We start from the raw sequence: 17,566 nt of genomic DNA on the forward strand, positions 1-17,566 counted from the left end.
GACCAAGTCCAAAATGTAATGGCATGATCCTTGGACCATACCCAACCCCCCCACCAAGTTTCGTCGAAATCCTAATCACTTAAAACATGTAAAAATGCAAAAAAAAAATTTCTCTAACAATTTTTTTTGGGGGGGGGGTTGGAAATCACTTAAAACATACAGAAATGCAAAAATAATTTTTTTTCTCTAACAATTTCTTGTTTGGGGGGGGAGACAAAGTCCAAAATCTAATGGCATGATCCTTGGACCATACCTAACCCCCCCCCACCAAGTTTCGTCGAAATCCGTCGAGGAGTTTTTCCGTAATACTGTTCACAAACAAACAAACAAACAAACAGAAAGGGGTGAACACAGTAACCTCCGATCTTCGATGGCGGAGGTTAAAAATATATACCGTATTTTCCAGTGTATAAACCATGGCCATGTATTAACCGCACCCCTGTTTTTACATTCAAAATAAATAAATATGTTGATCATTTTATTTTCTGATCTAGATCAAAATACGTTTGTACATTAACTTTGTACGGAACAAAATAATGGAGTATCACCATGCTTACTCCCACGTCCGCTAAATTTCGTCGAGCAGTCTTGTTCTCATTTTCATGAAGTTAAAGAAAGAGGAGAGGATGTCAAGAAGTTTTTATTTTTCTTTCTTATTTTTCAAATATTATAAAGATTTTTTTCTAATCACTTAAATCCTAATCACTTAAAACATGTACAAATGCAAAAAAAAAGAAATCGAAATTTTGTTGAAAAAAAAGTTGCAAACATTTTTTTTTCTCTAACAATTTTTTTTGGCGGGGGGGGTTGGAAATCACTTAAAACATGTAAAAATGCCAAAAATAAAAATTTTTCCTCTAACAATTTTTTTTGGGGGGGAGGGGGTTGGAAATCACTTAAAACATACAGATATGCAAAATTAAAAAAAAATTTCTCTAACAATTTCTTTTTGGGGGGGGGGGCAAGTCCAAAATCTAATGGCATGATCCTGGGACTTTGATCCATGATCTTGATCCTGGGATCCATGATCCTTGACGTAGGTCTTCACCCCACTTATTATCCAGTCGGATTAGCAGCGACGTAGCCCGTCCTTGAACAGCTTGTTGATGGACACATCGAGGGGCTGCAGGAGCGATGTCGTCCCACCTGGGATGACGACGAGATTGGTGTTGGTTTGTCGGAGCAGCGCTTTGGTGTTGTCGGTCTTGTGACTTCTGAACACACCCAGGACTAACATGCTCCGTCATCGCGAGACCACCATCTGGCCGACGACTCCAGACCATGTGCACCCAGTCCTGGATCAGTCCCTCATCTATCCACCTCTTCTGCTGCGCACAAACAATGACGCTGGCTGGAAACTTGTCTTTGGGCAGTGTCTTCCTCTTCAACATGACATTCAGGGGAAACTTGCCACCGTCTGCGGTGCAGGCGAGCATAATGGTGAATCGGTCATTCTCGTGACCAGTTGTGTTGATCGTCACATTGCGCTCCCCCTTCACCGAGATAGTGGTCCCTCTCAGTATGTCGAAGGTTAGGGGGGGTCTGGTCGGCATTCCTGATTCTGCTGAGGGGATATTCATGCTCTTGGTGAAGTTTGATGATGTAGGACTGGAAGCGCGTCGTCTTATCAGCCATATCATTGGGTAGACACTGGGAGACGTGCATGTTGAGTTGAACCGACAGTTGATGGCATGCAATGAACCTGTAGGCCCACAACAGACTAGCGATGAAGTCCCCAACATTATCCTCCTCAGCTAAGCTCTTCACATTCAGCCTGAGAGCAATTGTTGGAATGGCAGAACCCTCTGCTCTCTTCTCCCAGACCCAAGTGACGAGACACTTCTCGAGCTGAGGCCACTTCGCTGATTTTCCCCTCAGCGCCTTCTTCTTCCTTGTCATTCTCTCTATCATTGCTTTGCTTGTTCTCTCGCACCGGATGACGGACTTGTCCATGTCGAAACGCCTCCCAGCATCCCGGTTCCCAAACTCTTCTGCAGACAAGCAGATGGAGAGTTTGAATGCTGTGGTGAATGAATGCCTTGACATCTTGATAGATAGAATGGATGACACATTGTATCTGAATGCCTTGACATCCTGGGAAAGTCACATTTCCAAGCTGGCCTCCAAAGACAGTCGCCGACTGGGCATCCTCCGTCGTGCAAAGTCCTTCCTTGGCACACCTGAGCTCCTGACCATATACAATGCTTTCGTCTGCAGCCTGATGGAGTATTGCTCTCTCCTTTGGACTGGTGCTCCCGCCTCTCACCTTTCTCGGTTTCACGATGTGGAAACCAAGGCATTTAGGATCATTGGTATCTCCTGTGATGAGGCTGTCTTTAAGTCTCCCACTTTCTCACCACAGGCAGGTCAGTGGTTTTTCTGTCTTCTACCATCTCCACTCCGGCCTTCCCCCCCTGCTTTGTCCGAGATATTTACCCCCTCCCCTCATATTTCCGCATTGCGCTCAAGGTCCACCAGCATCCCCCTTCTGATAAAACTACCAAAATCAAGAATCACTGCTCACCTTCACTCTTTCTTCCCAACTGTGGAACAAACTCCCACACTCTGTTCAATCCCACTCTTCCCTCCAGGTCTTCAAAACAGCTGTTCACCACCGTCTCTTATCTTCCCCCATCCAAAACCACGATCTTTTCTACCCCCGCTAATCCACCCCAAACTCAACTCCTTCAAATTCCCTGCTTTCCTTCCTGAATGTCCCTGTTGTGCAAGGACCTGAAAGTCCTGGAGTGTCCATTTTGTTTACCCTGTGTACCCCACCCCATCCCTCTCCATTCCACAGATCTCCTCATGTCTCTGTTCCGCAATGTTTTTCTTTCCCTCTCCCACCCCTCTAGTCTCCTGCTCCCCTTGTTGTAGGTTCTGTGTATTAGCTCTCATAAGAGCCTTGACAGTGCATCCAAAAAATAAAAATAAAAAGTAATAAAATAATAATAATAATAATAATAAAAAAGTGACGTAATCTGGTGACGTAAGCTGATACACCCACAAAGCACAAAGCGCCCCTTCTTGAGGGCCCACGCCCAGCCCATTGCCGGATGCACGCAAGTTTGCGCGCAAGCTTATTTGAGGTGGGGGCTCCATTATTAGACTAGCTATTGTGAATAATTCTTCTTTTGATGCGAGACCAGGTGTTCTTCTTTTCTTTTGTGTTTAATGGCGTTTACAGAGCCGCGAGGCTCTATATAGGCCACACACTAAACATAGGCAACACGATGCTCTATATAGGCCACACACCTAAACATAGGCAACACGAGGCTCTATATAGGCCACACACTAAACATAGGCAACACGAGGCTCTATATAGGCCACGCACCTAAACATAGGCAACACGAGGCTCTATATAGGCCACGCACCTAAACATAGGCAACACGAGGCTCTATATAGGCCACGCACCTAAACATAGGCAACACGAGGCTCTATATAGGCCACGCACCTAAACATAGGCAACACGAGGCTCTATATAGGCCACGCACCTAAACATAGGCAACACGAGGCTCTATATCCGGGAGTCTTCTATTTATGTATTTAATTTCCACACACGATCAACAAAACACTGTACAAACTCTTAACCTGAACCGATTTTCAAAATTTAAATGGCAGAATCGAACTTGACATCAGTTCTGACTGCGAATAAAAAATAAAAAATAAAAAAAAGTTCATTTGGAATACAATTGAAATTCAGCATTGATCGCTTTTAAGACCGATTTTTTTTCTATACCCGTGTATTAGCCTCACCCCCAACCTTTATCTTTTTTGCCGATAAAAAAGTGCGGTTTATACACCGGAAAAATATGGTAAACGCATAAAATGGCGCCAAAACAAGCTGTCCATTAAGAAGCCGAAAGGTTGCCCTTGCTTTTGTCCCAAGCCAGATGCACTGTGAATAGTTCCCATATCATCATGTCTTTTTGGAGTGGAAGGGTGTGGGGAAAATAGGGGATTTCAATGATAAATGCCACAAACTGCTACCACGTTTTGTCCATCACAAACTCTAACAGCCCAAGTAGCATGTACCATGCCTTTGAAGAGTTGCCAATCTCCAAAGCTCATCTCCATCTCCGTCTTTAGCTCATCGAGGTTGCACTGTGTCAGCACGCGACCACCGATGTTCGCCTGAGAGAGGAAGAAGTATAGTAAAGGAAGAATATGATCTTGCACCAACGAGCAATGAGGGCTATGATTATGAAAAGACAATTCTTAAGGCAGACCGTCCTGCATATTTCTGACCATGTTGTGGTACGTTCTGGAAATGGTGACTACCACGCTTATTTGGCAGAAGGAAAAGATCAAGTTGGACACTTTCAACTGAGGGTATACTTATGATACAAAAGCTAAAAGGAGGGTCTCAAAGTACAGATTTTCCATCAGATTTAGTTATTTCTTTTCTTTCCTCCACGAAAGATGCACAGCAAAGTTTTGCAAAAAAAAAAAATAATAATAAAAAATGCTTCTTTGGCCAGAGTATGCAACAATACATCTGAACTGCAATCAGACTTATAAAAGAAAGAAGGGTACTTGATAACACTGCAAACGTTGCATTATGACTTTTCATCAGAGAGTAGTTAGAGCTTACAAAGGCCCACAAAGCCAGCATGCTGGTCCGAGGATGGCATATTTGCAAAGTGCCAGCCATGAGGAACGTTTCTGCACGATCCGAATGCAGGAAGAATGCACACGACAAAACAAAAGGCAAGGGAATAAGCACAGTTACCAGCTGGCCAGCTTAATCAGAGGACCAGCAGAAGGAGAGAGAGAGGGATTGGTGAGGGGGGGGATGGAGGAGGGAGTGAAGAAAAGCCTAGGCATACACACACAACTAAATGATTGATCGTAAAATCCTATCACAGGATCAAAGTTTGTCCAAATACTGTATGTGGAGAAAAAACAAACAAACAATAGTTTTATCTCGGTGAAAATGAGCGAGCTGAGATAGTAGTACCAGGTTGGTTCAAGAAAGCGTGCAATAGCCAAGAAGCAGCCACAGCAGAATGTCCAATATTTGCGAGACGCGACAGAGTCTATCAATGAATTGGAAGAATGCAGAGACGTGTTAATGCTTGGACCGTGCATGACACACATTATTTCAGGCAGGGAGAAGCTTCAGCTGCTGAACAGGACAACACGTTTCACAACATAAATGGAAACAACAATTTAAAAGTGTGAAAAGAGCTCGATTTGTTGTGGGGGGGGGGTAGGAAAGGGGGAAGGATAATGTAAACAAAAGTCCGAGCACACGCAAAATAGGTATAATGAGTTCACTGTGACGAAAGACCTGGTGTTTTACTCTCTTGCAAAGAGGAATACAAATGTCGTGCAAACATCATCCATTTAGTAAGACTCGCATATCGTGAAGAAAACCACTCGATGCCCCCATAACATTACCCCCTGTGCAGGGGTATTCACCCACAAATCTTAATTTCCTCCATTTCCAGTGCAGCGAATGTCTGCAGCTCTGCACATTATTACTTTTCCTTTTCAATATTCCCTCCAAAGAAGCTATACGCAGGTCATATGCGGTAAATGCTCAAACCATTAAGCTGCTCCATATGCCCATTTCCTATAAACCCTAATGACAAAGCATAGGCACCACCTGGGCATTTTATTTGGAGAAAAACCCGACCCGTCTGACATGGTTTCCGTTCTTACGTTTCCCTCCTCTTTCTCAAAGACCTCCAAATATCTCCCACCCTCTCAATTCCAACCCATTCCTCTCGCTTTCCAAATACCTATGCAAAAACCAATCTTTGCCAAATGAAGTGTTCGCTGAAGGATTTCTCCATCCCCGCCCCCCTGACCTTGATACTCCAGCATAATTTGAATATCCCAAAACCAGGCATATTTTTCAAAAGCCCGTTTCAGAATTAGAGCATGTATATATCAATGTATATAAAAGTAAATGGTTGATGGAATATTTGGATGTTTACGAAGCTCACTTACTGCTCTCCATTTCCCTACCCTGCCCCCCTCACCTTGCGAATGCGGTCCTGGTACTGCCCAAGCAAAGTCGGATCGATGCCATCCAGATGAACCAATCGCTCGCACACTCCTGACACAGTGAGAGAACTCAACACTCCAGGTGCCTGGAGGCCATTGACCAGTGAAGAGCAGACACACAGACATAGAGACAAGCATCGTTAAACAATTTCAGCTTCATTCCATTGATCAGCAATATTACCTCAAGATGTTGAACCACCTGCAATGCAACTAAAATTCCCATGCTTAAACTTTATTCTAGGGAGAATGTGGGTGTTGGGATGAGAGGAAAATGAGTAGGAATGTAGGAGAGACATCCAAACACCATCCCAAGAGACGACTGCACGATGCACTGTCTAAATTCCACCGGTAATGCATTCGGTATCAGATCGCCAAAATGGCTTGCTATGGACGCACACACTCAGCTTTTGCTTACTCATTGCACACCAGTGATCGACATGGACATGATGTTCCAAATGAGTCTTAAAAACCATGCACACGTGTGGAAGGTACACTCGGCCGCACCAGTCATCACACACCGTGATCGAGCCGAGAGGCAACTGTGGAGCGCCCCAAAATGCACAATAAGTTTCTGATAAAAAGCAGATGTTATCCGCACTGTGTGTGCAGCAGCAACTTAGCAAACAAAGCAAAAGGACGTGGAAAGGGCTACCGAAGGAAATAGGAGTGCAGCAAAAGTCATGTTGGCAAAAAATAACAAAAAAAAAATATTTTCTATGTTTACCAACGCAGCTTTTGTTGCAAGATGGCATTCGCATAGTGTATCGATAGCACGTCCTTGAAGCTGATGGAGCTCGACAAGACAAGCCCTGCACACAATGTCCCAGCAGGGACATTTGTTTTTTGTTTTTCCAAGGTTTGCAGATTCCGAAGCTTCAAGAAAAATGTGTACCTGCCACGAATTGATAACTGGCAGCAATTACGTCAATTTTTGTGAATCATGTTTATCTACAAATTCAGGTGGAAGTGCAGGCTATGTTGATCAAAGAGCCTGCATTAATTAGAGGAAAAACTTAAGTGTGCACAATGTACTTGACAATGGTTTCTAAGTGTCATTACAACTTGGTAAATTATTCTTTCAAAATAAATGGTGCAGGTGACTTAACTGCAAAATATAGACAGTATGTAAGACTGCTCATTGCAGCGTTGCTTGCAAAAATATTTTAAAGATTTTAATCGCAAATTATTTTTTCTTTAATCTCAACAAAAAAGTTAAAGCACTTCTCATACACAAGGTTTTTGGTTTTGTTGAATGAATCTTCTGCGACTGTAAACCAAATAATATGAGGATGGCAAATGTGGGAAGCAACAACATTATAGTTGGCCACGTGTGAAAAATGGATCATGCAGGTGCACTCCAAGTCTTCGCAAAGTTTGATCTTGAGCCTTATTTCTTGTGAAAATCGAAGATTTTTCAAGTGCATGAATTGGTTGGTTGCGTGTGTTATTCTGTTTGTTTGTCTGTATGTATATCAACGACCTGCAGGTAACAATTTAAAATCGATCTTCACAAAACAGTAGGTTCCTTCATAATCAAGAAGCCTATTGATTTTTAGTTCAAAAAGTCAAAAGGTCAACATAGGCCAAAGGTCAACAAATTTGGTCAAATTTCTAAAATCCTCAATTTTCATCAGATCAACTTGAAATTTGAACAGGATTTGCATATCAGGTCACTGAATTCAACCAATTATTTTTGAGGTTGAAAGGTCAAAAAGGTCAACACAGGCCAAATTTCTAAAATCGTCTTTTTTCATCCAATTTACTTGAAATTTTAAGAGGATTTGCACATTTGGTCATTGAATTGAAACACCAATTATTTTTACGGTCAAATTTGTTTTCGAGATTTTGCAAGCATCATGCTCTGCACGACATCTTTTTTGTTTATTTATTTATAGTCATGCCAAATGTGAGCTGGACTGGGAACTGATGTCATTGCCAAACAAATGGGAAGGACTAATCAATTGGCTGTATTGCAATGCCGGGAATATTGCTTCCTACAGTAGTTGTTTGTTGATGATTGGCGACCCTTCTGTATTTTCACATTATGAAGCCTTGACAACTCTGGCTAAAACAGAAATTACGAACAAAAACCTCAAATTATATAAACGAGCATAGTACCCGCCCTATGGGCAAGCTTGTCCCAAGTATGCAACATGTTCTTCTGACTCATACCTTTACTTGGGTCTGACGTGAAGGCAACTGACAACTCTGTATAAGCAAACAAAACAAAACAAAACAAAAAACACCCGGGTTATGTGCATGAAGCACATACCTATTGCTTATAATTCAAAACACCTCATTGCGCTGGAAAGCATGGGGACAGGAATTCTGCACTGGAAATGGTGGAGACTTGCAATACCAGAGAAAACCTGGAGGCGGCGATATACGATACACATTTACGTTGGAAATTTGTGCCCACCCCCACGCCCCGTCCCCTCCCCAAGACCACTGGCAAAGATAAAACCACACCGTCACATTAATTGGGGTCATGCTGATCCGATGTAGCAAGTCTGGATGTAATAAGCCAAGAACTGTAGGAGGAGTAGCGCAACACGCACGCATGCACACACCGGTCCATGAATTACAGTCAGAATTGCTCATCCTTTTGGGTGGTGTATTGGCCAGACCGCTGCCTCGATCGCTCCAAAATATAAAAATAACCCCGCTTCTGTGCATGAAGCAAAAACATGCCCATTGCTTATGTGCATACTGTCGGACCATGACATTCGTGGGGGATACATTCCTGACAAAAAATGCCGCAAATGTCAAATCCATGAATGCCAAATCTGTGAATGTCAGGGCATTGGTTCAATGAGAAAAAGAGGGGTAGGTTCCTGATTAATAAGGGAAAATCAAAAATCCAAAGAAAACTGTGAATATGCCCATGAAAAACTGCGAGTATGTGAAGCACAGGGTCGCAAATGTATAAGCAGGTCAGATATTATGAACTGCGAATAGGTGGGGTCCGCGTATAGTGGAACCATGAATGTCGGGGTCCGACAGTAGATAATACATTGTGGTTATATGCAGTGCCTATAGAAAGTGTGCACCCCCTTTCAAAATTTTCACCGTTTGTTACCTTATAACCTGGAAATAAATTTCTTTAAATGAGAGTTTTTCCACCTTTATTGACACATCATAACCCACAACTTCCAAATGAAAAACAAATTCTTCAAATTTCAGAAAATTTATTAAAAATACAAAACGAGAATATCTTGGTTGGATAAGTGTCCCCCCCCCACCCCCACCCTTACAATCACAAATGTGAATTAGCTCAGGCGTAACCAATCACCTTCAAAATCACACCAAGTTCATTGGCCTCCATATCTTACAATAATTCACCGTCCGTCCATCTGTTCCTAGGTACCGCAAAAACGGCTGAACCGATCGCAACCGTTTTTTGGGAGAGTAATCCTGGGACCCCTTGGAGTAAAATAGGTATGTATGTATGTATATATATATATATATATATATATATATATATATATATATATATATATATATATATATATATATATATATATATATATATATATATATAAATATAAATATAAATATATATATATATATATATATAAATATATATATATATATATAACATGATCCCCTTGACAGCTCCCATAGGGAGCAGGTGCTTCTAGTATAGTATGTTAAATTGTAGTGATTCTGATTATTTCAGAATAAAAGAAGAAAAATAGCAGAGATGGCAAGGCCCTCACCAGGACTTGTTTTGTGTGGTTCTTTTGTAGTTTTGTGTGGTGTTTGTGTACTGGTGTGTTACGTAATTAAGAGACATTACTGAAACTGCCACTTTATAACTGCTGGCAATGATGAGCAGGCACCAAGACGTCCGCTTTGATCGGATACTTGACTCTGACCCATGATGTTTATTATTGTTCAATTGAATTGAGAATGGGATTAAAATAAATTCAATTCAAATCAAATGGAAGACCAAATAGGTACAGTCTTGCATTGGAGTCATCAGAAGAAACCCAAACAAGCAAAAAGCAAAGATGAAGTCATCAGGAGGAACCTGTATAGGATTCACATTTCAGCTGCTACTCCTCTACCCTCAAACCCATCCAGGCGCAGCCAAGTGAGTCTTATTAAAAAAACAAATAAATAAATAAATAAGTAAAGAAAATTCTGTATTTTACAGTGTATAAACCGCACTTTTTACTCAGCAAAAAAGGTAAACGTTGGGGGTGGTGTCAATACACGGATATAGAAAAAAAAATCATTCTTAAAAACGATCAACGCTGAATTTCAATAATATTCCAAATGAACACTTTTGTAGCATTCACAACTGCTATTAAGCACAATTCCGCAGTTTAAATTTAGAAAATCGGTTCAGGTCAGTAGTTTGTACAGCGTTGTATTAACCGTGTGTCGAAATTAAATCAATAAAAAAACGGAGACACCCGGAGTTTATGTGTGTGGCATCACGGCTCTGAAAACGCCATTAAAACACACAAGAGGAAGAAGGAGATCACCTGGTCTCACATCAAAAGAAGAAATATTCACAATAGCTGGAGTCTAATAACGGAGCACCGACCTCAAATAAGCTTGCGGGGCAAGCTTCCCTCGTATGTCGTGTTCAAGAGGAAGACGCTGGCCAAAGACAAGTTTCCAGCCGGAGTCATTGTCCGTGCACAGCAGAAGGGGTGGACAGACGAGGGACTTGTAGTGGTGACTATCTTTTTACATGAACATCCGATGCAGGCAGAATCGATCCACCAAGCTTGTTCCTTACATGCTGACACCATGCTGGAAAGACTGGATAGCGGGACGTGGCTTAAAACGAGGAACAACCAATCAACAACGAGTACTTTTCTCTGCGAGGACAGGAAACGGATTTAAAAGGAAGAAGGATAATCTCCCGAGAGTGAGGAGCCATGTGGGATGGTGAAGCTTTAAGAGGTACCATCGCTGCTCGGTTACTTTGGCTTCCTTTGGTTCTCTTGGTTTTCCCTCGTTTCTATCAGCAGTTCCTAACTTGCTTCTCGTGGATTACTCGCGTCGACGAGACAATCTTTCTCACTTCGCACACCTTTGTATTCGACCCAGGGTTCGAGGAACATTTGCTGAATCTCGGTGGAATCACCACAGACGAACTTTCCTATTTCCCGGACTTGGTATTTTCATCAGTTGAAATTCGACATTTCGTGACGTGTTTCCCACCAGGATTTTCGACCCGGATTCTGGAGGAGCGTTGGCCGCAAGCATCTTGGTTGAACTTTCACCATTACTCCCGTCACGACGTTGGCTGAGCATTATGTTGACTGGGAGACCGCCGGTGTTCATCGGGAAGATGAGAAAAGTCGACCTTCCGCTGATCTGCGGCTGAATCGTCAAGGTGTGGGAAGAGATACAGTTGGCCATCATCAAGAGAGCAGTTCTGAAATGCTGCATCTCCAACATGGACGGCACAGAGGACATCATCTGGGAGGAGGAGGACGCTGCAAATGATGGTGACAGCAATGTGGACAGCGATTACCCTCAGGGGCGTATCTACGGAAAATTATGCCCCTGTCCAAACATCTAACATCTGACACTTTTAGATAACTTTACCATAATATCAGCTTAAAAATACAACCCAAGCTGGTTAATCTTTTAATTAACAAATTATGGCACTACATGAAAATTACAACTGCACCTTCCTTACTTTCACTGATGCAAATTGGTCTATGATGTGCTTCCGTTTTTTCAGTTTCTTCTCTTTCTACACTCAGCAGAGCAAGATCACAGAGTCTGCCTTGACCCATGGAGGCTCTCAAATATGAAAGTATTAGTTTTAACTTGCTGAATGATCTCTCACAGCTGGCGATGAAAACTGCGATGGTTAGCATTATCTGAATAGCAATGCGAAGATCAGGGAAAACACCCTCATCTCCATATTGAACAATAAATTTGAGAAGCTCTTCAGGTCTTGATATTCTCATGTTGGCCCGACTTGATAGCAACATTCTGCAATCCAAAATTTCTTCATATAGCTGCTGCCCATCAACATCAGAGCTGCACAATTCACTCAAATTTTCACACTTTTTTATTCCGATCATTACTGTCGGCGCCGTAACACAGTCCCTCGACATCGAGAAGGAACCCAAACTTGGCGTCAGTGTCGTGCAGACGAGCGAACATTTCGTCCATTTCTCTGTGAAGACGGTCGAATGTTCCCTTCATGACTCTTTCCATTTCCTCCTTGGTTGTTAAACCAGCGTGTCTCGAATTCTCATCAGCCACTCGTTTCTTTCGCCTCTGACATCTTTCAACTTCAACATTCCATTCTTAACAGAGACCGAGTCCTGTTCAGTGCCCCCCCACCCCCTTCAACTGGTGTCCAGGGCATGTGCCATACCTGCCATACCTTAGGTACGCCACTGATTACCCTGATTCGGACAAGGAGTTACCTGCCGTCTTCGACTCAGAAACCATTGACGAGGATTTCCTCGGGTTTGAATGAAAAGCTTCATAAAACCCAAATGGCCCTTTTCAGGGCCACAGATCCACAATGAATATGTATGATATTTATTTATTCAAAATAAATGAATCACTTTTCTTCCTATTTCAAGGAACAAAAAAAAAACTATGATATTAAAAAATAAGAAAGAAAAATAAAAACTTCTTGGTATCCTCTCCTCTCTCTTCACCTTCTTGAAAATGAGAATAAGACTGGAAGACACAATTAAGCAGACATGGGAGTAAGCATGGTGATACCTCCGTCACTTTGTTGCATACAAAGTTAATGTACAAACGTATTTAGATCTTAATCAGAAAATGAAATTATCAACATATTCATTTCTTTTGAGTGTGTAAAACACAGGTGTGGTTAATACATGGCCATGGTTTATAGTTTATACACTGAAAAATACTGCAATCAAAATAAATAAATAAATAAATAAATAAAGAACCCAGATCAAAAACAAAAACAAAAAATCCTGACTGCCAGACCATGTGGCTTATCAATTATTCGTGAATACCATTCCCCTAAGCTTGGGGAACATTTGTGTGAAGTTTGCCCTCGATCTGTCTAGCCGTTCTGGAGATGTTTATAGGTTTTAGGGTAAATTCAATATGGTTGCCAAACCACGTGGTCTATGACATCATGTGCGTGAAGCTTTTGTTCCTCATGAACAGGCGATCATATGTGCAAAGTTTCACCTCGATCTGTTCAGCCACATCAGCGAAGACTTTTGAAAGTTTTTTTTTTTTTAAACAATATGGCTGCTAAATCACGTGACTGATGACGTCATCAATGTTTTTTTTTCTGTGGACCATTTTATCCTGAGAAGACCCTCAAAATTTTTCATGCTGATCAGATGTAGCTTTCTACATATGCAATTATGACATCGTAATGAGGGCACCGATTATGTCATTAAAAAAAAAATTTACACTTATTCACGCGGAGTACTTGCCATGTGCAAAGTTTAATTTTTTTTCCTTGGTGTAGTTTTAAAGATAGAGGTCCAAAGTTTTTCCATTTTTCCAACATGGCTGCCACACCACATGACCTATGATGTCATAATTATCAATAAAACATTCCATATGAGTAAACGCTCGGATGATGAAAATTACAACTCAATCCGACGAGAGGTTTCCCAGAACAGCACTAATGGTTCTGTGCAGACAAACAAACGAGAAGGGCACTCGGTAGAACGCATACCTCCGCCACGTAATGCCTGATCCAAGAGAACATATTGGTCCCAATACATTTTTGAAATATCATGCTATACAGTACTATATAGTTTTTGGCCCAATCTCTCAATGGGGAAGAATCACTTTGAAAATTAAATAATTCTCATATCCAGATCCGGATTCGGATCTTCACCAAAATCAAATCAATTCTTCCTCGTCACACACCCAACCTGCCCACCAAATTTCATCCGGATCCATCGACAAGTTTTTGAGATGCACACAGACAGACAAACAGACAGAGTGGTGAAAACATAACCTTCACCTTCGGTGGCAGAAGTAACAAAGAGACAGACAGACCCAAATTCAATTCCCTCTCCTCCAGAAAGAGTAATCAGCTGTTCCTGTAGGGGTCCTCGGCTGGGTAGTGCATTTCACAGCAAGGACTCGATCATGAGCACCAAGGAGCTTACAAAAGACCTCGAGGATAAAGTTGTGGAAAGGTGCAGATCAGGGGATGGGTATAGAAATATTTCAAAGGCCTTGAATACCCCTTGGAGCAAACACAGCAAGACGATCATTAAAAAGTGGAAGGAGGATAGTACCACCAAGACCCTGCCTAGATCAGGCCGTCCCTCCAAACTGGATGACCAAGCAAGGGGGAGACTGATCAGAGAGGCCACCAAGAGGCCAATGGCAATTTCAAAAAAGCTACATGCCTTTATGGCAAAGAGTGGTCACTGTGTGCATGTGAAAACAATATCCCAAACACTCCACAAGTCTGGCCTGTATGGAAGGGTGGCAAAAAGGAAGCCACTACTCAAAAACAGCCCACCTTGAGTCCCGTTTGAGGCACGCAAAAAACCACTCCAGAGATTCTGAAACCATGTGGCAAAATTTTTTTCGTCTGACGAAACCAAGATGGAGCCTTTTGGCCTAAATGCAAACATTTATGTTTGGTGCAAACCCAGCACAGCACATCAACCAAAGAACACCATCACTCCTGTGATGCATGGTGGTGGCAGCATCATGTGACGGGGATGTTTTTCATCAACAGGGACTGGGGCACTTGCCAGGATAAAAGGGGAAATGGAAGGAGTAAAATACAGAAAAATCCGAGAGGAAAACCTGTTACCCTCTGCAAGAAAGTTGAAATTGGGATGGAACTTCACCTTTCAGCATGATAACGACCTGAAGCACACAATTAAAGATACACTGGAGTGGCTAAGGAACAAAAAGATAAATGTCTCTGAGTGGCCCTGTCAGAGTCCTGACCTAAATCAAATTGAAAAATCTGTGGTACGACTTGAAGATTGCTGTCCATCAACGCTCCCCATGCATCATGACTGAGCTTGAACAGTTTTGTAACACTATAAGGTAACAAAAGACTATAAGGTAACAAAAGGTGAAAAATTTGAAAGGGGCTGAAGACTTTCTATAGGCACTGTAGCTTGGATAATTCAAATTGTGAGTACAAGACTTCCAAGGACATCTGAGGCCGACCAGAAAACCAACATGGCGGATGTATAATTTTCTTCCTGACAATTATTGTGGGTGGAGGAAAGCCAGCTCTCCAGCCAATGGGTTTGATGACATCATACGCACACAGCTTCATTACGTCTCTCACACACACACACACACACACACACACACACACACACACACACACACACACACACACACACACACACACACACACACACACACACACACACACACACACACACACACACACTTGCCCAAATGACTTAATTGACTTGCCCAAATAAGGAGAAACTGACTTGCCCAAATAACTTAATTAACGATGCATTATTATTTATTAATCCCTTTTAGGGCCAGTGTAGACTTTACAATAAGCAGGAATTGGAGGATTTTGACCCTCAACTCGTCTCCTTCAAACATCCTTGTCCTTATTTCTTTTCTGTCCACACCTCTCACTCTCTCTCAACCCGAACCCCATCCTCTGCCATTATCACCTAAAATTTATCCTTCTCAATTTATGACACACATATGTAAAAACCAAAACGAGGATGAGCATTTGATAAAGATCGTGGTATTCTTGGCTGAAACGAGGCTGTTGGACTAACCTCCACTCCTTCTTAGCCCCCCCGCCCACTCACCCCCTGCCCCCACCACTCCAAGGCTGCTTGTGTTCCTCAAGAAACACTCACCTGCTCATCCTCTAAAAGTCCAGAATGGTTTCACACCCACATTCATCAGTCCCCTTGTTTTCCTAATTGTGGAATCGTCTCCTTGTGTCTGTTGTTTTTTTTCCTCCTCACTTCGGTCTTTCAAATGCACTTCCCATAACTATCTCATGCGCTCACCCATGTCCATCCACGATCTCTTCTACACTCACCAATTCTTTCCCGTTCTGTTCTTCTGTGGGCCAATGCTAATCGTTTTTGTGTCATTGCTCCTTAACTTCTTGCAGCCAACATACCCTTGGTAGCCTTGTAAAACTGCTTCCTTTTGTTGTTAACCTCCTCATTGGGCCTGTAGACCCTTGCGTGGAAAGAAAAATCTGCAAAGGCAGGTTACATAATCATAGAAACCACACATTCCATGTTGTTGGGTGGATTTTCAACAACTTTACAATCCCCTCATTGTCAACATAAAAACAAATTTGATTAAAACATCTTTGGAATGAGAATTAATAAATATCTAATTTTTGATTAGGTTAATGATTAGGACTACCTTGCAAAGCTGCCCTCACAAGTCAGCCACAGGCAGGGCGTCCTCCATCATTGAATGAAAAATTAGAACTACTTAGAGCCTACAAGGCCTTCATCCAGAGCTCAAGGAGTATTGCTCTCCCTACGGACTGGTGCCCCAGCATCACACCCTCCAAAGGTGCCCCTCTCCTGGATTCTGTGGAAACTAAAGCTCTCAATATTATTGAAACCTCCCAAGATGAGGCCATTGAAGCACAAAGCCTGTTGCACTCAGATCAAAGACAGATGATTGGTCTCTGTTTATTTTACAACCTCTTTGGTCGAACATGGTCCTGCTCTTTCAGCCCCCTGACGTTCTCCCATCCCTCCAGTAAACTCCTCCTGGTTAAACTCCCAAAAATCGAGGCTTGCCGTCCACCTCCACTCTCTACCCTTGTTTATGGAATAATCTTGCAGAGGTATTCCATCACACTTTCCTTCAGGACTTAAGCAAGTGGTGCACCACCATCTCACCTCATGCCCCAGTACTACCTGCCATCATCTCTACCCCAATTACCCCAACTACCTTACTTGCAGGTTACTGTTTTCTATATTTCTTTCCTTCACTTTCCTCTCTGGCCTCCCCCTCTCCTGCCCCACACATCCACACCATTAATATTTCCCTGTTCAGTTACTTGCTTGTGTCCATCAACTGTGCCGTCACCGTCAGTGATTTGCCATTTCACCCTCTCTTACCTCGCTCTCCCATAAGCCGAGTTATTGAACACAGAAAACAAACAAAACGAAGAATCTACAAAGTTTCAGTAAGTTTTTTTTTTTTTCACTTCTCACTTTTCTTTTCCTTTCATACCTAAGTCAAGGCGCATGGAAATGATACACTGGGTGGAAAGTTAGCAGAATGGCAGAGGAGCAGAAAATATTGTACCATATATATATATATATATATATATATATATATATATATATATATATATATATATATATGGCTATATATGATGTCAGGAGTGTTTCCACTTTCTAACAGTGGAAGCAATGCCGGTACAATGGCTGGTCATGTACGAAGCAAATAATCATCGGCATTTTAGTTGGAAAAAGGAACGAGTCACAAATGTCTTATCTATCACCTAAAACGTCGTAAGAATAGTTCTTGCTTATCTTTTCAAGCAGTGATAGCATAGCTTCTTATATGCAGGCTAAAGTTTTGGACCGAGTTCTGTTAAATAGTGTATTGCCTCAAGTGCATT

The 17,566-nt window shown here is 42.1% G+C and overlaps 1 protein-coding gene across 3 annotated transcripts in view; it reads right to left on the minus strand.

The window, feature by feature from the left end:
- The window catches only part of KIDINS220 (kinase D interacting substrate 220), a 199,163-nt gene that overhangs the window by 113,362 nt on the left and 68,235 nt on the right, over positions 1–17,566 (minus strand). For all 3 annotated transcript variants that reach the window (XM_085847019.1, XM_085847018.1, XM_085847017.1), the window contains 2 exons: positions 5,991–6,101; positions 4,036–4,134 (listed from right to left, as the gene is read on the minus strand). In XM_085847019.1, the coding sequence (XP_085703145.1) occupies positions 4,036–4,134; positions 5,991–6,101 (210 nt within the window). The remainder of the gene's footprint in view (positions 1–4,035; positions 4,135–5,990; positions 6,102–17,566) is intronic.

Source organism: Eptatretus burgeri, chromosome 11 (assembly GCF_056783735.1).
Source record: "Eptatretus burgeri isolate ZD-2024b chromosome 11, Ebu_testis_v1, whole genome shotgun sequence".
In the NCBI taxonomy this organism is placed as follows: Eukaryota; Metazoa; Chordata; class Myxini; order Myxiniformes; family Myxinidae; genus Eptatretus; species Eptatretus burgeri.